Source organism: Melanerpes formicivorus, unplaced genomic scaffold, assembly GCF_026170545.1.
Source record: "Melanerpes formicivorus ecotype bairdi unplaced genomic scaffold, bMelFor1.0.p_v2 SCAF_60, whole genome shotgun sequence".
In the NCBI taxonomy this organism is placed as follows: domain Eukaryota; kingdom Metazoa; phylum Chordata; class Aves; order Piciformes; family Picidae; genus Melanerpes; species Melanerpes formicivorus.
This window is the reverse complement of record NW_027142412.1, coordinates 764,064-791,900: the sequence shown is the minus strand read 5'-3', so window position 1 is coordinate 791,900 and position 27,837 is coordinate 764,064. Positions and strand designations below refer to the sequence as shown.

The 27,837-nt window shown below is 44.4% G+C and overlaps 2 protein-coding genes across 4 annotated transcripts in view; one reads left to right on the top strand and one right to left on the bottom strand.

Annotated features, from left to right (window-relative positions):
* CIT (citron rho-interacting serine/threonine kinase) overlaps positions 1–27,837 on the bottom strand; it is a 119,645-nt gene that overhangs the window by 79,720 nt on the left and 12,088 nt on the right. The gene's annotated exons all lie outside the window — the stretch shown is intronic.
* Positions 14,241–27,837, top strand: part of BICDL1 (BICD family like cargo adaptor 1) — a 52,450-nt gene continuing 38,853 nt past the window's right edge. For 2 of the 3 annotated variants that reach the window (XR_010990210.1, XM_068161781.1), the window contains exons 1-2: positions 14,256–14,600; positions 19,386–19,601. Coding sequence is in view for 2 of the 3 variants with exons in the window: in XM_068161781.1 (XP_068017882.1) it covers positions 14,256–14,600; positions 19,386–19,601 (561 nt within the window). In the remaining variant the exon portion in view is untranslated. Of the gene's footprint in view, positions 14,601–19,385; positions 19,602–27,837 lie in introns of all 3 variants that reach the window. The other variant, XM_068161782.1, reaches the window with a different exon arrangement.

Here is a 27,837-nt window from a genome sequence, read left to right as displayed (position 1 = left end):
GAAGTCATAGAATCACAGAATCAATGAGGTTGGAAAAGACCTCAAATTTGGATCATCAAGTCCAATTTGTCACCCAAGACCTCATGACTACTAAACTATGGCTTCAAGTGCCATGTTCAGTCCCTTTTTGAACACCTCCAGGGACAGTGACTCCATCACCTCCCTGGACAGCCCATTCCAATGGCTAACAACTTTCTCTGTGAAGAACTTCCTCCTCACCTCAAGCCTAAACTTCCCCTGGTGCAGCTTGAGACTGTGTCCTCTTTTTCTGGTGCTGGTTGCCTGGAGGACCAACCTCCACCTGGCTACAACCTCCCTTCAGGTAGTTGTAGACAGCAATAAGGTCTCCCCTGAGCCTCCTCTTCTCCAGGCTAAACAATCCTTGGGATGTATGGTGTGCTTTCATGCAGCACTACCTTGGCTGGCTGATGTAGCCACACTATATTACAGAGTTCCAAGATTTGTTATCTAAAAGCAAAGTCAAGTCACTCTTAACTACAGTCTAGTAAAACAAATACTGTCAGACTGAAGCATTAAAATTGGGTATTAAAACAGTTAAACAAAATACACCTGTTAAAATTATGTAAGCTCTTTTGTGAATAAACACCACCTTGCACTAACTGTGGTGAATTAAGGCAGAGAGGTAGAGTGGGCTTCTTCATATAACAACTTGAAGGAAAATTTGGGTGGTTTTTTTTTGGTCTTTATTTATTTATTTATTCCAAAAATCCCAGTAAGCAATGATCTGTGCACTGCAGCCTTAGAGGCATTGGTGGCAAGAGTGACTAAGGTAGAAAAGAACAACAGTAGCACTTTGTTCAGAGTGTAAGTAACAGCACCAGACAAGGCAGTGACAGCTTTCATGTAGGACTCTTCCAGGTAAGACTGAAAGAAATTTCGATATGTTTGCCTGTCTATTTTTTAATTTGGAATCACGATTTTGGTCCTTTACAGATTTAAGATGTTCCTGCTCTGAGTGGGTGTGCTCATTCCTGTCTTGAAGAACTTGGCAATGACAGCCTACATGTTACTTTATTTAATTCTTCTAGAATTAGTTCCATACTGTTTGCTTGGAGGCCAAGGACTATTTTACAGTGATTATTGTGGGATTCTGATTTTTAAACAGCGTTTCCATGTTAAGAATTGTGATGAGCAAGTGATTAAGAGATGATACTAAGAAACAGCAAAGTAACTTCATGTTCATATAGGAATTAGATGAGAATTTCTGGCTGTTCTGGAGGTCCCTGCATAGTCAAATTGCTCTTTTTTGGAGCACGGTTCACCGTTCCTGATGGTGATTGGCCTGACGCACATTGTTTTCTTCCACTTAAAATTCCTTTGCTTCTTTGGAAAGAAAAGGCTACAAACCATCTATACTCTTGCTCAATTGAAAAAAACCAAAAAGAAGGAAAAAGCATGGTGGGAGGTTGTTGCAATGATGCAGTGTTCCTGGTCTGCCAAAGAATTACATTTAGCCATTTTTAGCCAAAGGCTGGATGCTGAAATACTTGAAAGAGGCACAGAAGCTCCATTCAGAAGTGTCTGTGGAATGACCTTCTCCTGAAATGGAGGGTTAAAAACACTTTTCTTTTTCCCCCCACAGTGGTTTTCAAAGTACTGCAAATGGACTTAAAAGTTTTGGTTCTTTTCAATCACTTTTTGAATAATAAGTAGGTTCATGCTACTGTTTTGAATTCTTCTATAATTGAATGAATTACATAAGTACTCTGGTAGAATATGTTCTACTTTCTGTTCTTCCCATCACTCAGCTATCCAGCTTTCTTCAGGCTTGTGCACTGATCCTCTGAAACACTGAAATGGATCAGATGCAGCACTTGGGAAGTGTGCCAGTGGATGAAAAGAGATAACAACAATTACTGTCTTGGAAACAAAGGGAGAGGTGCAGACTTGTTGGGGTATCGTAGGTATTGCAACTCTTAAACCTTTTAAACATAAGGCAGAAAGCTTTTCATATCAAGCAATTATCAGAAAGAGCCTAACAGCCAACATCATAATGGAAAAAAAAGTTAAGTACTTGCTATTTGCTAATAATGTTTCTAAAGCAGAACACCAGCTATCATTTAAAATCCTCCAGAAGGCAGCAGTAAAAGCAGTGGAGGAGCCTAGCTGGGTTCTGCATCGTCTCAATCCACCAAGAACAGATACTAGGAAATACTTTACTTCATAGAATACAGGATGCTGAAATAAAAAGTTATTTGCACACAATCTCCACAGCTTGTTGCATCTCTGTCTTCTCTACATCCTCCCAAGTTTCATTCTGATGGCTCTCAGTACACCAACATTAAAAGATCATCTAATTCCTGTGACTAAGAGCTGTTTCTTTCTTGAACTGGGCTCCCAAAATCCTACTGTTTTTCTGTTTTACCAAGCTGTGATTCTTCAGCACCAACCAAGCACAGACAGGCAATGCTGGCAGCGGTGTTCAACAGCTGTGTAGAGTCTGCTAAAGGATAACTATGTTAGAATGAGGCATCCCACATTATATGTAACCTCTTGGGGCAAAAATGTCATCTGAGCATCCAACAAAGAGCTGATACAAGGTATTTTTAAAATTATGAAGGTGCAGGTACAAGCCTGTCCTCACCACCCTGTCTTCAATTGTCCAGCTGTGGGATGAGCAGCCGGACACATAGCTGCCACAGCACGGAGTACCAATACATCAGAAAATGGCAAGTGCTTTTGTAAGGGGCAATTTCTGCCCAAGCTGCTTATAAATTGTATGTTGCCAGTAGATTGATGCTCTCTTGCTTCATCTGCACTGTGCTTTGTGCCAAAACCACAAGACTGCAGGACTTCAATCGTAAAGAAGAAAATAATCAATAAGCCTGGGCAGGTTGTGACGCTCAGTGACAGATTTTCACTGCCTATATGGCTGTATTTTAATCTAGACCAAAATAGTTAATACCACACTTGCATGCAAAGAGAAGTCATCTGCTTTTTATCTAATGTGTAATTCAATAATTCCTATAATTGATCTTTATTGACAGTTTATGCAAGCTCACTCACCCACACTGCACATATTGTGCTTCCTGACATAATTCCCAACATAGACTATGATATTTCAACAGAGGAAGCTTGTTAAATCAGGTCAAACAAAATCAAGAATCAAAATCTGCTCCAAGTCCTTGCAGCTGCCTGTCTTTTCACCTTCCTCTCTTTTCCCCTCACTGCCAGCACTCGCCCAACACCTCCCCAAAAAACAAACAAACAAACAAACAAACCAGAAGAAAAATATACCATGATCTTTTCCCTAGATGCTGGACTATTCCTGTTGATCAGACATAACTGCCAGTCGTTACTGTTTCCACATGGTGTCCCTGGGAGTGCTATATGTATTCTAATGACCTGCTGAACTAAAAGAATCCTCAATCAATTTCCAAGTGATGAGACACTATTTCTGAGGCAGGCCAATAAAGGACATTTTCTCTGATAGACCAAGGAACACCAAAATTATGGAGGTAATAATAGATCTTCAGGTGTCTGAAAGAGTGATAGGTGATTTCAGGGGAACACAAACAATAGTTGCATTTTCCATTTACAATCATTGTAAAGAAAAATAGAACATAATGTTTTGGTTTATAAATACAACACTTGCCTAGCCAGCACTCTCCAGTGGTATCAAATGATTCTTACTCTCCAAAGAACTGATATAGAGGGACTTTAACAAACTGACAACTGAAGGACACAATTAACCGTAGCAGAAAGCCAGACAACATTAAAAAGAAGCAAGCTAAAATACTAGACACAAAAGGCTGGAAGACCATTTTCAGGGCATATGCTAGCACAGGGGACCCTTGGTTTAATTTTCTATAAATAGAACTAAAACTCCAGCTTTTTAAACACAGCATTATTTGAAGGTCAGAGTGAAGCACTTTTCCAGAGATGTAGATTCCTTTATTATAGGTTCTCTTTCCAATTGTATGACCTTATTCTGTAGTAGCTGAGCAAATGATTCTCATAAATAACCCCTTCACCCACAGGCCCTCATCAACTGGGAGTAGGCTCTTGGGCTAACTACTGACTGTGCTGCTGAATGATTTCCAATTTCAGATGGCCATAACGTTTCAGGTCAGTTATGCTACACCTTACTGAGCTAGTAAGTCATCAGGAGAAAAAGGGAAGCAACCAAGGGTGACACATGTACAGACAATAAAAATCACAGCAGTCTGTGCTTACCATTCACAACCACAGCAAGGTCCTAGGGAGGCTTCTGCATAGAAGAGGGATGTTGGTGTGCTCTGAAGAGTAATACAGTATTTCATGAGCTCTGCAGATGTATTATTTCATATGGAAGCACCTTCTTTTGCCCACAGAGTAACTTTTGAAGCACTAAACAAACAAAAACACTTGAAGGGCAAACCCATAAATATTTCAGTTCTTTGTATGTAGGTTACTCTTTTGGAGTTAAAAAATGGAGTAAGGCTGGTGCAGTATCTATCTCACCTGTCACTGATTCTGAATAGCACACAGCTGACCCAGGGAGCACCGATTACCAGCTCCAGGCCAGGCTGATTAGCACTGCCAACCCACAGCCTCTTTTGGGAGGATATTCAGTAGTGCTTTGGAAGGTAGCTGCTTCCTCCCTTTTAGCCTGTGCTACAACTTCTTCACTTCAGTGTAAATTTGGGGAATTAATATTCCTCTATCTGTACAATGTCTTTGAATCAAAACAGCAAGGGAAAGTATTAAAAAAGAATTGGATTCTTCACATGAGGCTATACCTGACACAAATTTAAAAGAGGATGATTTCAATAGGCAAAAATATACATTCATTTAAACTAAAATGTTCTTTTAATGGTAAAGTGCTTCTGAAAGAAACCAGATACCCAAAGATAAAGGGAAATTATATAAGCTAGCCAACAGCACTGAACAGGGCTGTTTTCATGTGGTTCAGAAGATCTTGTCAGGCAAAGGTCTGAAAGCTTTAGAAAACAAGCTGATCTCCAAGAGAGAGGAGAATCACAGCCCAAAGCATGACAGGTATGAAAGGGCAATCAGCCAAACTGAGCCCTGCTGGAAAGCCTGAATTGCTGTAGAATTTTATCACAGTCCCTGCACCTGAGATGAAAGGCCGTCAGGGAAGCAAATATGCAGGCAATCTCCATATCATTTTACAGCTACAGGTCAAAGTATTCATCAGTCCTAATGAATATTTGGCTTCATGTTTGTCACATCTCTCATTTGCCATGTTGCAGGTCACACTGCTTTCACACACCCCATGGGGGAAGTTGACTGGGAACTCAGATCAAGGCTGCACTAAGGGTTCATAAATGTCCTTCTTGATGAGACTGACCTTGCCTGGCCTCGGCAGGCATGGAATGTTGTAAAGCAGCACTTAAACATAGGAAGCAAGAATAGAAGGTACTCTGTTAAGGTAACATTCATACCTGAAATGCACCCCCATATAGATTATGTGTGGGTGAATATTAGATGTAAGCAGTTAATTGAATGCTGAACATGTTAGTGACAAAAATGGTCTAAGCATTTCCCAAAAAATCTAGAAATAGGCAAAGCAATAATATCGGAAGGGAAAGACAGAAAGACAAAGGAAACTCTTAATCTTGGGGTTTATTTTTAGGTCATATACTGAATGAAGGTTTGCCTTTTCCATAGAACACCCACACACATGCAGCAAAGCAAAGATTCTGATGAATGTGATACTCAGAGTATCACAACTTTCTCTATGCTTCTTTTTTCCATGTAATACAGTTAGTTAATTAGATCTCCTCTGATCAATCATTGAATTAGTGCTTCAAAAGACATTATGATATGATGAGAGGGCCTCACAGCAATTAAACACACTGATTTTTCTGTCCTAACATATTTACAGCTACTGTGGACTGGGCCCTCCAAGCATGAATAAAGAAATACTGTCTTACATTACAAGCACAATTTATCTCACCACTTAAACATTTATCAGTAAAATTACTGCAATATGGATTTGTCCTCTCCCCTTCTCCTTAAAGACTAATCACTTTCATATTTTCCATGTGTCTTATGTTTTGATCTCAGGCTCTTTGGAGCACTGACCTCTTTTGCTCTTCTTCTGTTCAGATGTTTTAATACCATCACAGTTACATGTGTGACTTCAGCTATGTTACAACATCTCCTTCATCCTCAGGAGCCTGTCTCAAAGACCAAAGAAGTGTAGTCATGACAGAAAGGTACTAACAGGATCTCTTTTGTTTTCCTCTTGTGACTTGGCTCTTGGACAGAAATTGTGATCTAAGGGTTCAGACTGTAGGTCACAACTTCAACATGAGATTTGTGCATGACCTGGCATTGGGGACTGTTGGCTCATTACTGCCTTGGCTTTTCTTCATCTCTCTGTGAAAGTGGGACAGTGATTACAGGGCAGTGTTCCCCCCAGACTTACCTTACTATAGTTTCTGTGAAGGGCTTTGGACTCCTTGGAGAGCAGAGAGTATGGGAAGAGATGGCATGTAATTTTTGGAAGTATCTGGGTTTGCTGCCTCTCCAAAAGCAGGTGACCTGCATGCAGGTGACTGCTATTGAGACATCTTTGCACAAGGTCTTACAGAGGTGTTCTTAAGCTAGCAGTAAAGCAGACAAATAAAAACAACTTTCAAAATTGTGCAAATCCCCAAATGGGAGGAAAAAATGTTTGTTTGTTTTTAACAGTGATGGAAATGATGGAAAAATAATTTACTTTTTAATCTTAAAGGACATTTTCCAGGTGAAAAAGAGCTGAGGTCTAGTATAGAAAGTTCTGCAGTCATCTTCCCAGCAGGATAGTGCAGTCTGCAGGTAATTAAACAACAGAAACCAATAACCATCATTCAACTGGATGCTTTAGCTATTATTTGGCAATACTTTTTCTCTTGAAGACCCTTACACATAAATCTTCACTTTAAATGGAAGTTTACTCATAACAAGTTTTATTTCATTGCAAATTGTTCTCATACAGCAGTATGCAACCACATTTGTAAAAAAAAACAAGCAAACAAACCCACCCAAAACCACAATCCCTTTTGCTGCCAGCCAAGGCTGACCTGCCCAAAGTCTGATGGGTTGAATTTGAATGTGCTACCTGCTATGTGGGCAGCAGACCCTAGGGAGATGAGACACCAGTCTGGCAACTCTGCATGCTGTGAAGTGGAAAGGTACTGACAAATAAGGAGATGTAGAAGCCAGCAACTAGAATGAGAAGACACAGGGTTTTCAATTTTCTGGAGTGATTAAGACCTGGGTATTTTAATTGCAAGCTTGATTATAACCCCAAAATTAAACCCCATGGCTCAGACAGGGAAACAAATTATCATCTGGAAGTTCTTTTTGTACTATTTGCAGTGCTCCCCATGGCCAGGGTGGCAGAGGAAAGACAGATTTCCAAGCGTTTTCCAAAGCCAAGAGGAGAGGTTCCTGCTTCAGAACACCCTGGAGAGCCACTTTTGCTGGGACCTGAGGGGCTGATGTCCCTGTGGAGCCCCTGTATTCACAGACATTGCCCAGAGGGCTGTTTCTCATAAGGTACTATTCAGTACTTAGTCAATATTAAGAAGTCAAACCTGACTTGTCCAGCTTGAACTGATATGGGCAAGGTGAAAACCAAGGATATTTCCAAATACAATCCTGCTACCAGGACACACACTGATAGACATCTAACCCTGCCTGCCCCTGCCTGGCCTCTGCAGCCAGGTAACAAAAGGCTCAGGCATTTAACTGCAGGATCAATATGAACATGTATAAGGTGACAACGCTCTTTTAGGAACTGAACTGTTTGTAGTTTGAAAGCCTGAAAAAGCAAAAGGATGCTGGGGAATAGCACTGACTAACTCATGCTAATGTAAGGTCCCTCAACCATACAGAATGAGCTTCAGTTAACTGGGAGCAACTTAATTACTTCTGTTCAATGGTTTTCCACCTACGTGTTTATCGTAGTTCATGCTCTTGAAAAGCACTGAAGAAACAGCTCTGGGATGAAAGGCTGCTGCCAATGGGTGCTGCAGAAACTCCTTCTGAAAGCTTCTGTGCTGCACATATCCAGGATGCCTCCCTCTGGGCAGCACTGTCTGGCTCCTAATGACATGACAGTTCAGGCTCAGTGATTTTTTTTTCCCAGTAAATAAGGGGATCTCATCACACCAGGGGAAAGGGTAGGTTTTCTCTGAACAAAATACTCCAACACAAAACCCCTTTAAACATGTGAATTCCTTTATATTAAGCCATGAATTTAGATGTGAAGGAAACTCTGTTGTGCACACAGCCTCTCTGAAATGTTTAAATGATTGAATAGGAGCAAGAAGTTCTTGTATCAATCTCTCATAGTGTCCAGTCCCTTATAAATCTTGTTTTCAAACACAAAAGGACATAACCCTCCTGCCACGTGCAGCACTGGCCACAGCACAGCCAGGGCAAGGCTCATGAGCCCTGCAGGTGGGACAGACATGTTCTTCAAATCCAGCAAGGCTGGCATAGGGGTCACCTATACACAGGCAGCAGCAAACTCATCCTCAGCTGTGCATATCCACACCTTCTGACCAGATCCTTCACAGATGCCAAGGTGTGGGTATTTGATCAAACAGCTAATAGAACCTAAGGATTAGTAATGACACAACTAAATATTTAATTCAATTCAAAACTGTTATCCTATATTTTTTACTTTAAAACTTCTTGTTCCCAAGAAGTGAATTAGGCCTCTCTTCAGATAATTTATAGACTATCAGTTTCCAGAACAACATAATTGCTCAATGAAGCAAAAATACCTGGCAGAGTTGCCATTGTCATGGAATAATTGACCACAACAATGGGTGAAGGAGGCTGTATTATACCCAAATTGCTTCAGGTCAATACACCCAATTATAATCCAATAGTACTGGATCAAAGACCATTGTTTCTAACATGAGTTATTACAAACCACAGCATACCCATAAGAAGCAGAGCAAGGTGACAGTGGAAAAACATTTTTTCCCCACAAAAAAGCACAATGTCCAATCATTTAATGGTTGCAGAACAACATGGTCAACACCATGACAGTAATGTTTTCCTATGAAATACAGGGGAGAACAACTCAGCTTGTGTCTTCACATGAGCAAAGGCACAGGCTACTTTTTCTTTTTCAATAGGAGCATTTGTTCCATGGAGTCTTGTCAAACATTTTCATGTTGTAAGATCCCAGAGGGAGTAACTTACAACCACTGCTAAAAACACCTTCATTAGACAAAAACCAAACCAAAAGAACAGCCCTAGTCTAGATGTGTATCTACATCTACCCATTGAAACGTTACATCTTTACTCTTTCTTTGGTCTGCAGAAGTGCTCAGGCCTAACACTTCTCTGCATAGCCTCTTCCCAGGTCTGCTCTAGACTTCTTGTGCTTACCATGTCACCAGGACACTTTTTGTTTCTTTGCAACTTCCCCAGCTGAGAAATCTTGAAGCAATGAGAGGTGAGACACCAGCTGTTCTGAGGGGCCTCTGTCTGTATCAATGCTGAAGGCAGTTGATGGCAATCTCTGCAGCTAGCACAAGAGCATGTGAAGATGGGATGCCTCCCGGGCTGTTGGAGGATTGTCCCAGTAAGAAGGCAGCTTGGGCCCTGTCTGTGTCCAGAGTCTACTTGGAACATGATAAGTCAAGAAGGAGCCCTAGGTGCAAAGTAGTGTGTATATCATATTGTGAAATGAAGTCAAATTGCTGGTATGGTACCCCAAACAAAGCAGACTGGCCTGAAATATTGTCCAGGCAACTCCACTAGCTCCAGAGTAGTCCTGCTTGTTCCCAGCACTGTCAGCTTAGCTTTGGAGAGACTGTTACGACGTGCTTCCAAACTTCACACCTCCAAGTGACAAAAAGCTGTAATACAAAATATTTACATCTCACAATCATAGATGCCTCAGCATGATGCTCAGATGTGCCATATAACAAGTCAAAACTACTACCCTATTCTTTTCCCTTTGCATCCTTTGTTCCTTACAGGCAGACAGCAGGGTGAGCACATCATGATGTTGGCTCTGTCCTTAGGCAGTGCTGACTCACCCAAGCCATGCTTTACAGCCTTAGCAGCGAAGGGATTTTTCACGACTTCCGTGTTTTGAGTCACCTTGGTGGATGAGTGTTTTTTCTGCTCTGACGTTGTATTGATAACCTTGGGAAACACCAAACTCGCTGGAAAAGGTGTGGGGGTCTGGAGCCTCGGGAAGAATCAGGATGGCCTTTTATTGCACTACGTGTTGCTCAGCTAACACTCCTAACAGCTTTCTTTTCCTTCTGTTCAACCAGCAATTTCTGTTCTCTTCTTCCTTACCAACATGTGCAAATATACTTTCCCATCTTTTATTTCCACTCCTTAGCACCAGGGAAAACCTAGGCACACACATACCCAACAGCTTTGGATGTTAACAGAAGCAAAGAGGGGAAAAAAAGGTCACACATGAGTCTGACCTGCTTCAGAAGCAAGGCACGTATTTCCTTTAATTATTCATTTGGGTGACTCTGAGCAAATTCTCTTAGTCTGCCTGCACCTCTTGCTGCCCATCTTGCAGCAGCAGGAGGCTGGGGCATCACCTCAGCACAGAGGTACACAAACAACCAGAGTAACTACAACATTTGTCAGAAATAAAGTGCAGTAAAGCAAAGAGAAAAATAAAGCAATTAATCATTCAAAAAGAGGAGAGAGGGAGAGAGGATAGCAAAAGAAACGTGATAGCTTGTGCTGCCTCTCCTGGAAGACTGTCAGCCTACTGACAGGAAGATTAAGAATGCTGATGGGAATTCCTCTCTCACCACAGTCATCTTAAAAGCACAGGACAATAATCTGCTTATACAGGTCTGGCTGTGGCCTTCCCACAACTCATATTTTTCCCCCTTTATTGTAAATAAAAAAAAGGATGATCCCTTGCAGTGCTTGTTATCTGAGTGCTGCCCTCACAGCTGTGGTGAAACTATTGATTGAAGCACTTGGACATTTATTGGATTTGCAGCTTTTCTGACGTGTGGAAAATGTTTTGTCCTGCTTAACTGGTACAGTCCTACAAACTCTAGTATTTGCTGGTGTAACCACCGCAGGTCCAGAGTCTCTGCCACACTTTCTTTCTGAAGAGACCCACCAAGTGACATCCCCAGAAAGCAGAAAACTCCTTTCAAAGCATTGATTTTAATTATATACTTCACGCCAGGCTCAGGGAGCCTGCACAGCATGGAATTCATCTCTCCTTGACCTCTGAGAAGGACAGCACACATTGCCATATCCATAGCTTAGCTGGATTGCCTACTTCAGATGCTCCTTTAGGAACCTTTTTAGCAGAGTGAGTTGCACTGGCAGACCACCCTAAACAGCTCTTCCAGTTCAGTTCCCCAACTATACCCCATGGGTAATCTATGGCTGGGAAAAGGCAAGAAGGGAAAAATACTTAGTGACAAAGTCAGTGCTGTCCTTTTGCCCCATACAAGACAGAACTTTATACTATTTGCTTTTCTTTTACAGCCCTGAAGCATTGTCACCTGAACAAGAAAAGTATGATTGTTCCTCTTACAGACAATCCTACACCACTCTCTTATACCAGTGCTCTGTTTTCACCTGTTTCCTAACACCACAGAGAAGGTTTTCATATGTCCTGGACAAGGTGACATTTTTGTGTTGTGATGATGGCCCTTGCATCAGTCATTTGCTCTTGGTTTTCAGTGTGCTTGAATCAGTCTGCCCTTTAGGCATTATAAGAAAGGGTCATCCCTGTAGTGATCTCCACGCTGAAAGATGATTTGTGCTATACACACAGGAACCTTTTGTGCTGCAAGATCCTCTGCTCCTGAAATGCCTGACCTAAATCTCCACAAGAAGTGCCCATTGTTTGCAGTTCTTTGCACCTGAGTTACTCGTAACTTGAGCAGTGCAGTTAAATAAAATCCCTCATTTGATTCATTTCACTTAACAACTCCATTTTTTTTTTCTAGGCTGAGGTTCTCCAGAGAACATAACCAAGCCTAACTAGGGGAAAAAAGAGCAGACACAGGAGTCTGATGTCCATCTACGGACAGCAACTGTCACAGCTCTCAGCTGAAATACATTTTAGGATCCTTATATGTAACACCACCATATAACTAAAGAACCTGAGCTGTTGTATTAATCGTTTTCCACAGATATTTTGTTGAGATAACACATCCAAGATAAAATACTGGTAAAGTAACATACAAAGGAGTTTTTAAAAAAGCAATTACCAAATATATTTCTATAATGTCAAATCAGTAATTAAATTCACAGGACAATGGATTGGTTTTGAAGTGAAAGTTAACACCACCAGGCCATGCTGTGAACAAAGCTTTAATCCAAGGTTGCTCTGGATAACACTGTTATGGTTTGGAGTCAGTAGGCTCCAAATGAGCATTAAGCTCGTACAGATGCCTGACAGAGATGGTGGCACATCTACAACACAGCACTGATTTTGATGTGCTTTTTCTCTCCATTCAAGAAACAGGGTTTTTTCCATCCCTACCCTAACAGCTGCAGCCATGGGTTTTGTTTTAGGCTTTGTCTGGGGGATTAAAACCATCTCAGTATAATCTATTTTTATTTTATACACTGAAAGAAGCATTAGAGATGAAAATGAATGCCACAATGGATTTCATTAATCGCACCAGAAGGCTTGGTTTGCTGTAGTAGGCACTTCCAGCAGAAGGTGCTCACAATCAGTTTAAATATTAAACACCCTCCTGTGTTTAAACAGCGATGATCAAATCTGTAGAAACCCAGGTCCTGCATCAGGGCAGGGGATTCGTTTAAAAGGGTCAATACTGTTCAAATAATCTCACCTTGTGGCGAGTCCTGCTTTCCAAGCAACAGTAAGTGTCAGTTGATTGCAAGGACAAAAGGTCCAACAAAAGCAGTGCCTGAGGGAATTGCCATGAGATAAAGAAGGTGTCACAAAGGAAAGAGAAATCACAGCCCTAATAGCTAACAGTTACCATTGTGGAACAGGTGCTGGCAGGCAGCATGGCGTGGGGTGCTAGGCCTGGACCTTGGAGAGCATTAACTGACACTGCCAGGAAAAGAGCCAAGTATTGTCAGCTTATGCTAGCTGGGCTGGTGGGGTGTATCCCCACAAAAGGTTACATCCCAGAGACAGATGGCCAGAGGGAAGTTTGCATTCCCACAACCGATGCTGCAACTGTTACAAATAATCATCAGTTCTCCAGAGCCCTGGACCTAGTGCAAGGCAGGAGCCAGTCCTGATAGAAAACTGCATCAGTCATTAACTGCCCAGCCAAAAACATCCTTGGATAGATGTGTTGGGGCAGTTGTATACAGGTAGACATGATCTAAGTGAGCCTTGTGAGGGAGGAAGGAAAGCAAGCCCCGTGGCAGAAGGGTCTAAAGAAAAAGCTGTAAAATTCATAATTTCTTTCTGCAGAATGTGGAAGTCAAAAGCACATATTTCCTTAAAAATGTTTTTGTTCAATCATTATTAAATACCCACTTGAAATTAAAGCATACTCTGAGGAAACAGTCTTAGTAAATGTGACAACACATAATTTTAACCCAGCTTAATCTGCCTCAGCCTGCCTCCAGTGGCAAGAAGGAAACAGTTGCCTGCATCTAAGGGAGGAAAAAGCCATCAAATTCAAAACCGAAAGCCCAGCCTCCTACCTCCAACAGTTTCCTCCAAGAGAGAAAAGTGCTATCAGTAGAATTGACTACAACTCCCAACAACCACTAAGGTTGCTTTTAAGATACATTTTATCCGGGAACATCCTAAACAGTCTGGAATTGAAAGCATGCCCCAGTGGCTGTTGGAAGCTGTAGTCATCTCTCCAGGGATGAACTGTTGAGCAGAAAGATCCCGAGAGCTGCTCGCATAACCAAAAGAGCTCAGCTAGAGATCTGGAGAAGCAGGCAACAAGCGGGCCGAAAGTGCTGTGCCCCGTTGTGGTTGCCAAGCTCCCTCCTTGGGCTTTTCAGGACACCCCAGGGGTTGGGGCGATTCTTGGCCCGGGCCTGCAGCAGAGACGGTGAGACCTGACCGCAGCAGGCGCTTCCCGCTGGACCCGTGCACAGTGGAGAAGCACAAACCCCCCGACACAAACCCACCGCGTCCCCCGCGGCCGCGCTCCGAGCGGCCCCGGCCCTGCGGGGATGAACGCGGTGCGCGGGCGCTGCTGCCGGCGGGGCCCGACGCCGGGGGGCGGGGGCCGGGGGCGGCGGCGCTCCCCGCCCAGCAGCCGCAGCCGCGGGCCGAGCGCGGGGGGCGCAGCGGAGCGGCGGCGGCGGCGCGCAGGGCCATGTCGGCGCCGTGCCTGCGCCTGCCCGCCGCCGGGTCAGCACCGGCGGAGGCGGACAGCGCCGGCGGCATGGAGCCGCCCGCCGCCGCCGCCGCCGGGGCCGCCGCGGCCGCCGCCCTGGAGCTGGCCCTGGAGGAGGAGTTGGCGCTGCTGGCCGCCGCCGGGGAACCTCCGGAGCCGCCGCCCGCCGCCGCTGTCCGCGACCCCGAGCTGCTCTCACTGATTCGGCAGAAGGAGAAGGACCTGGTGCTGGCGGCGCGGCTGGGCAAGGCGCTGCTGGAGCGCAACCAGGACATGAGCCGCCAGTATGAGAGGATGCACAAGGAGCTCACCGACAAACTGGAGGTGAGGCCCCGCCGTTCTCCTATCCCCTTCCCCCGGCTCGGGGCCGTCCGCAAGGGCCCCTGCTCCGGGGCCGCGGCCCCCGGGAGACCCGCGGTCTCTCCCCGCGGTAGGCAGTCCCTTCCCCGGCAAATCCCGGGAAAGGCAAGCAGGCACGGGGCCTGCCGGGCAGCGCACGGAACTCCCTCTGGCCGTGATACGGAAGAAAGGGTCTAAGAAAACCCTCTTAGGCCTGGGGGAGGCAAATCTGCTTTCTCCTCCCTGGCTGCGAGCCGGTGTACTGGCCTGGGGACGGGCGGCAGCACATCGCTTTCAGAGGGTCCTATGGCTGCCGTTTTGCCCCAGGACCCAGGTACCACCTGGGCGAGGAGACGTGCGCTGTGCTCGGCTCATCTCGTCACGGAAATGCCTCGGAAGTTAAATTTATACAGGAGGTACCGAGCTACAGAGCATATGTAGCGCTTATGCTTAAGCTGCTGCAGCTAAGGCATTAGGCATGGCAGGAGATAAGCCCTAATGATATGACTGTTAGGTGGTTGCTCTGGAAAATGCCTACAGGTATCTGGGGAGAGCCGTGTGCCAGAAACTCAGTGGATTGAGCTATTTATTGATTTTTAAGGATGAAACAGAGCTATTACAAAGAAAAAGACTTGTGCAGGCAGCTTCTTTTGGAGCAGCTCTCCTAGAGGACTATGTAAGACAGCTACTATTACCCCCACTCTTGGAATGTTAATTCTCCCAGCAAGTGATACCGCTTAGAAGGCTGAGGAAAAGCCTTTCTCACCTTTCTGGACAGATTTTGAACAGTGCTGGATTAACACTTACATTTCAAGTCACACCCCCAGACCAGTTCTTTCTGCACAGTCCTGCATATTCCTGTGTTCCTTCCTCCCAGATTTACATTTCTCAGGTTGAAGGGGATTTGTGAAATTATTGTATGGCCTTTGTTCTCCTGACAAAATCCCTCACTTTACCAGAGCTGATCCCTTCCTCTTAGCAGGGAAAGCTCTCTGCATGTACTATTCTAACAAACAATAGTGAAGGTGACATTCACTCATACTGTTGTTTAGGGGCACTATGTAGCAGGTTAGAATTTCAGAGAGTATTAAAACTTGCCCGACTGAACGTTTTCAGGTTGATCTTTGAGCAAGAACAGACGTATGTGGCGATGTGCTGACGTGATTTTCCCAATGAGTTGGAGTAGAACCTTTCCTGCCCTTAAAGGAAAAATGCACTACTTTTAGGTACTGGCTGAGCTGCCTGTTGGGGAGTTTGAGAGTCACAAATACTACTCACTGTTCACAGAATGTAATGAGGGGGAAAACATGGCTTCATAGCATTTAAAATAACATCCCAAATGTTTACCTCTGCTCTCATGGGCCTACTCAGAAGCTGAATGAGGGGATGGCAAACACAACCAGTTGTTTACATCTTTCCATCCCATTATTACTGCTCTGACTTTCCAGTTGAACAACAGTTTATTGTTTTTCAGGCTACCCATCCAATAGGAGCTAGGTTTATCTGCTTAAGGGTCAGGTATTTTCCACTACATTTAGCAGATCTAAGACAGTGCTACTTCACACACACCCCCCCCCCCCCAAAAAATCAAATTCTAACATTCATCTCCTACAGCACGGTCTGATAATCCAGGCCTCTGCAGATTAAATGCTGGCCACCCTCCATTGCCACTGAAGTGAACAAAATTTTACAATAAGCCTTTCAGTTTGAGGGACAGGGAGAAAGGACCCTCATCTGTTGCCTCCATCCCTATACTGAGAACTTGCTGACAGTGACCATAAGCAGTCTCAGATGAGAACCGTGATGCGAATTGCACCTAATACAGCGATGTTAAAATAACATTTAGGAGATGAGATTTTTCTCCCATACAACAGTTCAGAGTTGGTTATAAGAGCCCAGTGAAGCCTCTCCATTTCTCAACAGCCAGTGTGCTGGGCTGCTTCTCAGGTGCTTTGCCTCAAGACTAAATATATTCTAGTTTTTTGGGTTCATTACTGAACCCAAACTGAAGTACAGTACTGAAGTGCAGTAACTGTGCCGTACACCTACTCTGGCAACTCTTTCATTTTACAGCCTGAGTTCAGGTTCATTTCCAATCATGGAGTTGACATGCAGTCCTAGCCTGTATTATCCCCTGTAAAGGTTTAAAACAAGGTAATAGTTCCAGTCTTCTGACATGGAAAAGCTTGCATTTTGCAGTATAAACCCTCTTTATTAGCTGAGAAATTCCCCCTTGCTCTCACCTCTAAATGAGGACCAGCCCAGTTCAGCTAAATTAAAGATAAGCTGTTTTCAGAAGAAAACATCTTCTAGGAAGCAGTTCTATGTAAAAAATCAGTAAGCAGCTGGTGGACAGAGAGACGCTCAGAAAACCAAAGACTCCCCTACGGAGGGCAGCAGTTTGCCTGATCACAGGATGTTAGGGGTTGGAAGGGACCTCTGGAGATCATTGAGTCCAACCCTCTGCCAGAACAGGACCATATAACCCAGCGTAGGTCACACAGGAACACATCCAGACAGGTCTTGAAAGTCTCTAGAGAAGCAGACTTCACAACCTCTCTAGGGAGCCTGTCTTCACTACAGGCAAAAAAAAGCCCTGTCCAGGTCTGCAGCTGTGCTGGTGCTAGGGTGAGGGCAGGCAATGGGAGAAAGGAGATGGAAGAGGAAGAAGCAGGAGGAATTGGTCAGTATGTCCTGCCTGGTTTATCTTCCCTCTTTTCAACAGCCTTTCAGTGCCCCACTGCACTGTTCTGGTTTCTCCATCCCAATAGAATAAACCTGATATTTTATGCTGCCTTCCAACTTCAACTTGTGGGATGGCCATTTATTTGAGCTCTTTGTAGTGTAGTTTTTCTTTGGCAGTAAACAACTAAAGTGGTTTTAAAATTATTGACAAATCTTATTTGGTGGCCTCTAAATCACATTTGAGTATGTCTGGGAAACTTCAGCTGCAGTGCTGCTTCTCAGCATGCTGAAGTTTCATTTTCCATTTAGAGAAGGCCCTGGATCTTTCCAAACGTTGCCTAGCAGTGAAGGAAACAGAGCTGTAATTTTTTTCAGTGTGCTGTTAAAAGTGGAATTGTGCTTGCTCCAGCCACACTTGGTCTACAAATTTTTTCTGTGCAGTGGTTGTCAGGGGCCTGGTGCTGGGATCTCATACTTACCTATTGCATTAATGTTGGTAATACTTAGCTCTCATTTGCAAGGAGTGCTCACCATCTAAAACACAGGGAAATACTTTTGCTTTTGGCCACTGTTTTTAGTCATCCCTCCTTCACATTTGAGAGTTTTCCAGAAAGTCCTGAATTTGTAGGAAGTTAGAAGGACACAAGCAGAGTGTTGCTACACTACACTGAAAGGAGCACAGGAAAGAATTTGCAGATAAGATTGAGGAAGAAAAACTGTGCATCTTCTGCAGAGCAAGGGGTGGGAGGCTGGTGATAAGGCAGGCCAGAGGGCTGCTGGAGAAGTGCTTTGACATTCAGACCTGCTCGGCAAGGTGGCAGAGACTCTGCAAGGGAGGCTGTGTGTCATCGGCAGCAGGCACCCAGGGGAAACAGCCACCTCACAGCCTGTGTTTCTGAAAAAGCAATAAAAAAGACACTTCACATAAATGCACTGCAATTTTCTTTTCCTCCTAGTAGGTTTATTTTCTCCTATGGTGCCATGGGGATTGCTCGCTGGGGGATGAAACCCTGGGAAAATAGGCAAGTGCTAGCAGTGCTGGGCCCAGTTGGTTTCTGTTCTTTGCTAAAACATTCCTAAAAGGCTGGTGAATTCAACAAAGTAGCAGTAGGTTATTCTGGGGGACAGAATAAAGAGAGGGCTCCTGCTCTCCAGGTTTCCCTGCTAATCTTGGGACATACCCATGTCCTCAGTCTATGACTGTTCTGCAAGTATCCACATGGCTTCAGTTATCAGGGGAAATTCAAGCTCAGAGTCGAGTTGCTTTCAAATGGGCACACCATAGATCTGTGTTGACCTGATTTGCAGCTCTGTCTCAGGCAAGCCCTTATTTGTCTGAGCCTGTAAATCATGCAGAAGTTCCACTAGATTCATGCTGTCCCTTATTTTCCATCTGGTCCTAAGGAAAGCAGTGTCCAGAACTGAGAGTGGTCTAAAAACCAGCAACCCAGAATGTGCACATATATAATGTCTATAGAAAATACCTTGTTGCATCCATCGCTGTTCCAGAGCCAACTGCATCACACAATAGAGTTACTGTGCACTATCAAACTACCAGACAACTAATTAGGTCAGGAATAGAAGGAGCAAATTGGATAGATGACTCAACTGTTGTTCATAAGACCCATATGACAAGAAAGATGCCTCATCTAGATTCCTCATCAGCAGTAAGGACACAGTTTGTGTAGTTTTGACTCTAAAGGCAATTTTTAGAAGAATTATGCCACTGCCCACAGAAGTACTGCTGTGGAGTTAAGCTAGGCTCTGCTCAATCAATTGGCCTGCCTGACCTATATATTCCACCTATTGACATGCAGCCTGCTTCACTCTTTTGGCAGTTGTTTCAGTAAAAATTCAATGTGCTGATCTCCAGAGGCTAAGGACAGGCCAATTGCTGAAAATGGAAAGCAAGTTTAGTGCCAGTGACCTGCCCTGACATGGGATTGGCACCTCTGTGGCACTGTCATGCTCCACTGCCATTCTATTTCCTGAACAAAAGATTCAGCCTTCTTGAAAAACAGAGGAGGAAAAGGAGGCAGCATTCATTTTTGTCTTTCCTAACCTCTTCTTCCCCCTGTTATCTAGCACTTAGAACAAGAGAAACATGAACTACGGAGGCGATTTGAAAACAAAGAAGGAGAATGGGAAGGAAGGGTGTCTGAACTGGAAAGTGATGTGAAGCAGCTGCAGGATGAGCTGGAGAGGCAGCAGGTTCACCTGCGTGAAGCCGACCGTGAGAAGACGCGGGCAGTCCAGGAACTCTCTGAACAGAACCAAAGACTCCTGGACCAGCTCAACAGGGTGAGTCACCATGGCATGGTTAGGGCAGGCACCCAGCTGCCTCAGTCATGGCAAAGGTTCACAGCTCTGTTGAAAGACCACCTTTCAGTCAAATGAGCAAGAAAGTTCCTCATTGAGGAAAAAAAAAGTATGACTCAGCACCTAGTAAGTACACAGGTGTCCTTGTAAAACACTGCCTTTAAACTGAACTTTACACCTTTAGGGAGTGCTACATTTCACTGGTAAAACAGTTCTGGTTTGGGGTTGTGTGGTCATTTACTACAGAGATCTCTCTCTCCACTGTGTTTGTATCCAAACTGATTTAGAAATTCAGTCTCTCATTTACAAATAGGCTGTACAATTGTAGCAAACAAGGAAAAGGCTGGTCTGAGAAAGTGAGGTGAAAGACTTCTTGCTGGCCTCTGTATTTTGAAGTGCATTGGCTATAATGTTGAAGATGGTGTGTCCCTGCAGGTAACTTTGCCATGGTGTGAGAACCTACTGAAATTCCTCAGATGGCATGTTTCAGCAATGAGCTTAACTTGTCTCTGAATGAAATAGGATTTATAGTGAAGCTGCTACAAATCAGCCTAATTGACTGAATACTTTCAGCGTGGCTTTCTTTCTGACAGCAAAAGACTTAACAGTTTCTGTCTCTTCTCCCCAGAAGTTAACCTGTCTTCTAGAATTAAGAACCTTGGTTTTTTTTCCTCCCCACTGGACAGTTAGTACAAACCATAAATTTAATGCTTGGGAGCACAGTTACTCCAGCAGATGAAAGCATTTTCTTCTCACTAGTTCTTTTTCCCCAAAAGAGCAAAGAACAAAATAACAGACCACAGACTCATGCTGAAAAGGACCATCTAATGCTGTAAGAGCATAATTCAGACTAGATTGTCAGGGGTGAGCCTCTGGGGCTGACAGTGATTGCTCATGGGAGCATCAAAATCTTGATTACAGCACTAGCACCAGATGATTTTAAAATGGACCAAGTGCACAGATTTCTTCATCTGGTTTCACTCGACCTGGGTGTGGAGTTTTCCTGTGCCTTTGGAGGTGAGAAGAACAGGTCTTGGGTAATACCAGTACTGGCACCTAAAGAAATCATTGCTTGTTCTGCTATAGATATTCTTGTCAAACACTAAAAGAAAAGCCACTTAAACTGTGGATTTCATTTTAAACTGACTTAAAAAAAAAGAGGGGAAAAAACCCAACCACCAAACAGCTTCCTTAACTCCAGAATACTGCTAAAGCAGCATCTCATGAGTGTTGAAGAAGAGCTATTGAGTATCTTTAAACCCTTCTCTGGGCAGAGCATATTTCCCATGCAACATAGATGAGAGATTCCATCCAAGCCCTTGCAGGGATCTTGTGTGGTTTCAGGTTTCTTATCCAGGGCTAAGAACTTGAGTCTCATTAGATTTGGTGACCCTCAATGATTTTCTGTGCATGCATGATTTCCAGCCCTGGCTGGGAAAGGTAACATTTGCTATGGTCCCAGCATAAACACAAGCTGAATGATTAGCCTAGAAGACAGGAGAGGAAAAGCAGACAGCTTGCTCTGGGCTTTAAATCACATAGGATTATCCTCACGTGACACTTGTGCCACAGGAGCCTCTCACAGCCCAGATGCTCAGGGAGCCACTCATCTAAGCCTTGTGCAAAGCAACCAGTAAGTTACATCTACCAGTATGCAGTGTCCAGGCATGGGCTTTGTTCCCTTAGCTCACTATTATTGCCAGACATAGTCTTCATCCACTCAGCTCATAGTGCCACATCCTGGAAAAAGTCATCTTGGTGCTGCCCTCCCTGCTCCAGCCCAGTGCCCAGCTTGGAGGACTGCTGTTCTCCAGTGCAGGCAAGGCAAACTGATAGAGCCATCTTATGATTGCTGAGGAATGATTCAGTGTTCACTGTCACCTGGCAAAAAAAAATGGCTGGTAACTCAAACATTGCAGAGGTGTAAACAGTCTTCCTAGAATCATGAGAATCTGGGCAAATCCAAACAAGGTTGGGAACAGTCTGTTGTTCACCCAGGACTCACTACTCATGCAAAGCTGAGGCTTGTTAAAATCTCAGCATTATATTAGCACTTGATTACTGGGTGCTTAGTGTTCCACATCTGCTGCTTCACAAGTGCAATCACAATCTTATTTGTCTGGTCTCTTATTCTGAAGAGGTTATATATGTAATCCTGGAGGCAGTGGTAGTGCTTAAACCCTGCACCCACATAGTTTTGGCTCCTGTTAATACTTAGGCTTTCAACAAACAGAAGGGCCAAGTACACCTGCGTGGTGTGCTTGCCTGCAGCCATATTGCCACAGGCTGGAGTCTTACCAGGGATTGTGAGCTGAACACCAGGAGAGCAAAAGCCTTACAAAGAAGTGTTGTTGCCACATCTGTGACCTTTGAAGTGTTTTTGGTTCTGTGTTTTTCACCTGCATTATGTGTCACAGTGGGGGGTTTGGAAGGAGTGGGTTATGAGAAGTCTGGGAAATGCAAAGAAAGTCTTACTCAGAGCCTCAACTCTGCCCTGTCCAACACTGTATACCCCACTCACAGGAAAGACAAGTTGCTCTCATATGAGTCATTCTACACTAGTAGGTACTAGCTCTTTAAATCTGAATTTCTACATTTTTGAGCAATTAGCACCTCGTGGCCCAATTTCACAGCACTTGAGCATCTTTCTCCTGAGGAAGGTATTCCCTTGGCACCAAGCTCTGTATGTCAAATAACAGTCCCAGCCTCATGAGCGACCAGCTCACATGGTCCTGCTTGCTCCTTCTGGAGCCCCTGGGCTTCAGCCCTTTTACCTCAAAGCAGGGCAGCAAGCCCCCACCTACCTCATCCTACCCTTCCTCCTTCCTGCTGCTGTGGTATTCTTTCACCATCTAATTAAGCTTTAGGACATTTTTTAACCCTACCTTCTGCAGAGATGAAAGGCCAACCCAAGCACATACTCTTTGTTTAAACCTGGCATAAATGCTAACCAACCAAGCATACAGTCCCACACACCCATGCAAGGGTAGCAAGGGGACCTGGAGAGCTCTGTCTTAAGATCAAAACACAGGACTGAAAACATCCAACATCCATCCTCAATTCTGGCAAAAACTGGTAAGAAAAACTCAAGAATAAGGATTTCAAGTCTGTTCCAGTCTCTAAAAGTGGGGATAAGTGTCTTGCCTCAGAGTTGCCAAGAGGCTAAAATAAGGTCTGTAAAATGATTTGAGGCCTTCAAATGAGATGATGATATAGGAGAACTTTAAATATCTAATAATAGTAAGTAGGCTATAAGGAACTTCGCCTCCTCTTGAAATACAGCCTTTGGTGTGGTTCTCTGCTTCTAGCAGAATGGAGATACTGCCTGGGGCTATAGCAATATTAAACCATGAGGAGATTAGGTGGGCTGAACTGGGAGCTCATAGTGAAAGACATGGTTCAGGTGCCAAAGATCAGGTTTAAGATTTTCACAGTAACCTTATTTTTCAAAAATTTGGCAGTGATGATTGAAGTCCCTTCTGCATGCTGATTTGATTTCCCTCCCCCCACCTCAGTACAGCAAAGCCTGTAGTAGCTTTCAGCAGCTTGTCCACAGCAAGCTAAAGGGCATTTTACCTAGGAGAACTGCAGAGCACGCTGCAAGCAGTATGCCAGAGTACATACCACTCACCATAAAGGCTCAAAGATAGAGGAGTCAAAGTACAGATTTGATGTGAAAAAAATCAAGGCTTGGGAATTATTACGTGTTCTGTTTCCAGCTCCTTCAGTCTCTCCCATCTGTTTCAATTCCACATTTGGAAAAAATATCCTCTGCTTTCTGTCCCCTTATGTTATAAAATTTGGGGAGAGTGGGTTATAGGGAAAAGTTTCTTCTTACATGTGCCCACAGAACCTAACACAGCAAGAGTCCTTTCCCCACCTCTGGGCTTCTAGGAGCTACTAATGCAAATAATAACAAGAAGCAGCCCTTTTCCTATAATGAGGCAACTTATTACTACATCGTCAGGAAGTGAATGAAAAGAGACTTTCACACTGTTTCTAAGTGGCTTCACCAGATGGCTTTCCCACACATTTCCTGCAACCAAGCTCTGGGCTCCTGTAGCTGTTTGCTGCCTGTAGCTTGGGTGAGGATGCATTCTCCCCAGTTCAGTTTGGTTTCTTTTATGGTACACAGAGCATAAGGAAGTAATTTTACAATGTCAAACTCAGGTAGTTTTTGCAATGAAAATCTCTTTTCAGTGGCAGGAAGAAGCATGTCTTCTTACACCACTGAAATGGCTCTTTGTGTTTAGAGAGGAGCGCTCGGCTGCCACGACATCCCTCAAAGGGGCCCTCAATCACCAAGTTCTTATATTCACTCAGCATCTAGTGCCAGCATACTGCTACAAAGAATGAGGTGTTCCAGTCATTCCCTCTAGTACAGCAAGAAAATGATCAGTCAGCCCACAACTCTCCAAAGGAGGTTTTATTTGTTAGCCGCAAAACCTTCCTTTCAGTAATATTTCCATTGAAGCAGTTTTGTTTCTAACTTCATGCTTTAACATGCAGCAGAGCTTCAGAGGACTAGCAGGCACTGCCTGGATTTGATTTGAGAGAAAGAAGTTTTGAGACAAGAATGAGCTGGCCATATTATATTCCTCTTTCCCAATGACTTTTACTTTCAATACATCCTTTTGTGGTTAACAACACTCTTAAAAGAGGGGCAACTCTGTCATCAGTTATTGATTTGAAGAGATTTTACTGAATGGTTGGCTGTTTCTATCTATCAGTATAAGAACAATGTTTGGTTTAGGAAATCCAGGCCAATTGTTCTTAAAAGTCACTGGAACAAGTGTGCTGGGCAAGATTCACCACTTTTGCCACGCCAGAGGTCTATAGCCATTATGTTATGAGCTAGTTTGTCTTTAATTCCTATTTTATCTCTACAGATGCTTCATATAAGCCTCCTTATGTTTCTTGTGTATTCAGTTGTTTCCTGCAGCCCAGCAGGGTGTATTGGGAAACACCATGCTTAGCACAAAGGCAAGTCAGTCAGGCTGAATTTAGGTACTACTTCAAGGAGTTTATTTTTAAACAGAAGGGGATCCTGAGTGGACCTAGGCTCAAGAGGAGTTGCTTTTGACTAGCTCTGCATTTCAAGGTGCAGATCAATCACTACACCAATTCTTTCATAAAAAGCCTCTACTTCTTGCTATGACTCAAAGTGTTTATGGGACCTATTCAGTAAGAAGTAGCTGATTCTAAGGAACTCCATGCTGAGCTACCAAGTAGCACATGGAGTTCTGCATAGCAAATCTTGAGCTGCATCACCTCTGAGCAGTCTAAATTCAATGGGAGGGGGAACGACTACAGGAGAAAAGGCATCATCCCTTCCTGCTGAAGGGACTGAAGTACCTGCCTTTCATGGTAGCTTATGTAGAGCTGCTCAGACCTTGGGGGCAGGCAGACAGCCCCTCCAGCATTGCTCTGTGTCTAGCAGAAGGCACATTTATGTTACATGGGGTGTGGCAAGGGGATAACAGATATCAGGATGAGACAGAGCCAAACAAACACTGAGGCCAGCAAACTCCCCATTATCAAGCACCCTCCTGCTGTCTGCCCCTATGGAGCACCAGCAGATCCCAGCACTATGCAACCAGATCCCAAATCACCAAGGGAATATGATCAGTGCACATGAAGAAAAGGCTCCTTCTCACCAGCTACTTCTTCTCTAGCAGAGAACACTTGTTAATAATTCAGCTTCATGCCACATCAGGACTGGAGTGCTAAGGCTTTCTATGCCAAAGCTGTAAATATAGGACGTGACTGCAGCTGCGTGTTCTCGCCTGCGAAGTCCCTCAATAAAATGATTCAGTGCCCTAGAACGTAATGAAGAAACATCTTGAGGTCACTGCTGAGAGGTATTCGCCCACCATCCATCTGGAGGAAGGGAGAAAGGCAGGAAGAAAGGCTCAATCCTCTGCTGAGAGTCTGGCCAAGCTTGCGGCATCAGTTAACCTCATTTCAGGGCACTCAGAGCTTCCAAGGCCAAATAGAAGACACTAAGGCATAAATCACAGTAAAGATGGGAGGGAGACACACTCCTACAGTGTTTGCCCAAAGATTTTGCACTGACCCATTTAATGTAAGATTTTTATCCCTGTATCTTTTGGTTTAAATACTGGTGAGCAGTGAGGGCATGGGTAGAAAGCTGTACAGAGAAGCGCACTGATACTGAACAGCAGAGCAAAGCCCTCCCTAAGGGAAGGGTTGAGAAATTACTATAAGGTTAAGGAAAGTATGTTGCTATGAAGGCAGGAAATCCCTGCTCTTGGGAAAGAGGATAGCATCCAGCTGTCCCAGGGGCTGGATGGGACCCTCATCCCCCTGGTCAGTAGAGTAGGTACCCGGACATCCCCGGGGACCCCTTACTGGTTGCTCGGTGACAGCACAGCACGGCCTCAGCTGGTGATGTTGCTGTGGCAACCGGCTGTGATTTCTCTGCTTGTAATGCTATGGCAGTCAGCGGACACGCAGGGAGACGCACTTGTGACGTCCGAGGCAGGCGGGCGACTTGCGGAGGCCTGTCTGCCACCCCCGCAGGCTTGGCTCACTGCCGGGATGTGTCCCCACCATCCATCGCTTCATCCCACACCCCCTCCATATCCTCTCCTACTCACGGCTCACTCGGGAATCTCCCAGCCCAAGGCAGCCTGGTGTCCACACCACCTACAATGAGGTTCAGAGCCAGGGAAAGATAACGGGTTTCTTTCCTCAGCAAAGTGTTCCTGGTGAGCAGGTCCATCAGTCCGCACAAGGGTGACTCTGACACAGCCTGGCTCCTGGCATCTGCCCCGAGTCCAGTTCAGGGAGCAGCACCACATAAATGCTTATCTGCCAGAGCCACATAACCTCTGCACTGTGTGTGGCTTGTGGTGCCTAGATGGAGCAGGAGAGGCTGGCCCCATGAGACATCCCCAGAGCCCAGACCTCTGCCCCAAAACCCTGGGCAGCACATCAGCCAGGAATGAGCATCCAGAGCCCTGTCTAGGACAGATAGACCCAAGTGTTAAGCACCTGGTAGGCAGCCATACACTGCTCTTTCTGCACTTCAGCTGAGTCCAGTTTACAGCCCAGCTTTCACATCTAGCAAGCAGTTCTGGAAGAGATGTTGAATGTTTCTGCTAGGCTTCTGCCTTGAGACATTAGCAGCACCACTAAGCTGTGAACATCTGAAAGCAGAATCTAAACTGAAACTGAAGTAGAACTTGTTCTGGGTGGGGAGATAAAAATCTGAATGAGTCCCTTCCTCCCCTCTTGCACTGCACTAGAAATTTCAAGTGACTATTGTTCCAGTCCAGATCTTTATGTTTATATGAATTGTTTCAATAAGCAGTACTTGGAGATAGGAACATGTGGGCAGAAGAGATTTTTTTTCCAAAGTATTTCTGCTTATTCACACTTGCTGTAAACACTTCCTCCAGGAGATTCTAGAAAGTAGGACACAGAAGGTGTTTGCATCCAGCCACTGCATTACTAGCTGGTACCAGAGCTAAACACAACTGAAGGTTTTGCAAATATATACATCAGAAAACACAATTAAAAGCATTGGATCTTTAAAGAGCCAGCCTGGGTTCACACACCTTATAATGAAAGCAAGATTGCTTTTCCTAAATGCAGTTTAGTAGACAGTAGCCCAAGAGGGAGGTCTCTTCTACACTGGGAATGTTTTCCAGCTGTATTAAGTGCTCTGATTACCCATGAAATCATAGAGGCCTCTTGCAAAACAGCCTAAAGCTTAATCAACATTTAGTTCAGAATGGCACTTAGCAAAACCCAGTTTATTTTAAGCATGGATAGAGGATCAGCCAGACTCTCTTGCTGACTTCTAATGGATACTGCAATGCAATACAGAGCTGGCTTATGCTTGACAATACCACCTCGGGAATGGAAAATGCCACCACAGGTGGGAACATGAAGATGTCTGGAGGTGAGAATACAACAGGAAACAACTGGCAGATGAGGATATGCATGACAAAGCAACTAGGGTAAAAGGTAAGTAGGCCAGGACAACCTTTCATTTGGAGGAGATACAGGTTGCCCTAAGAATTCATTAGGTATCCTTCCATAGAGGCTTGTCTGTGTAACTGCACATTCGCATCAGATTTCATTCAAGGACATGATCCCTTTCAGTGCCTGGGAAGGGGGGCAAGGGGAACACACACACTGCCAAGACCAGAAGTGTTGGAAACATCTCCATTTACCCTTCTCACCATCT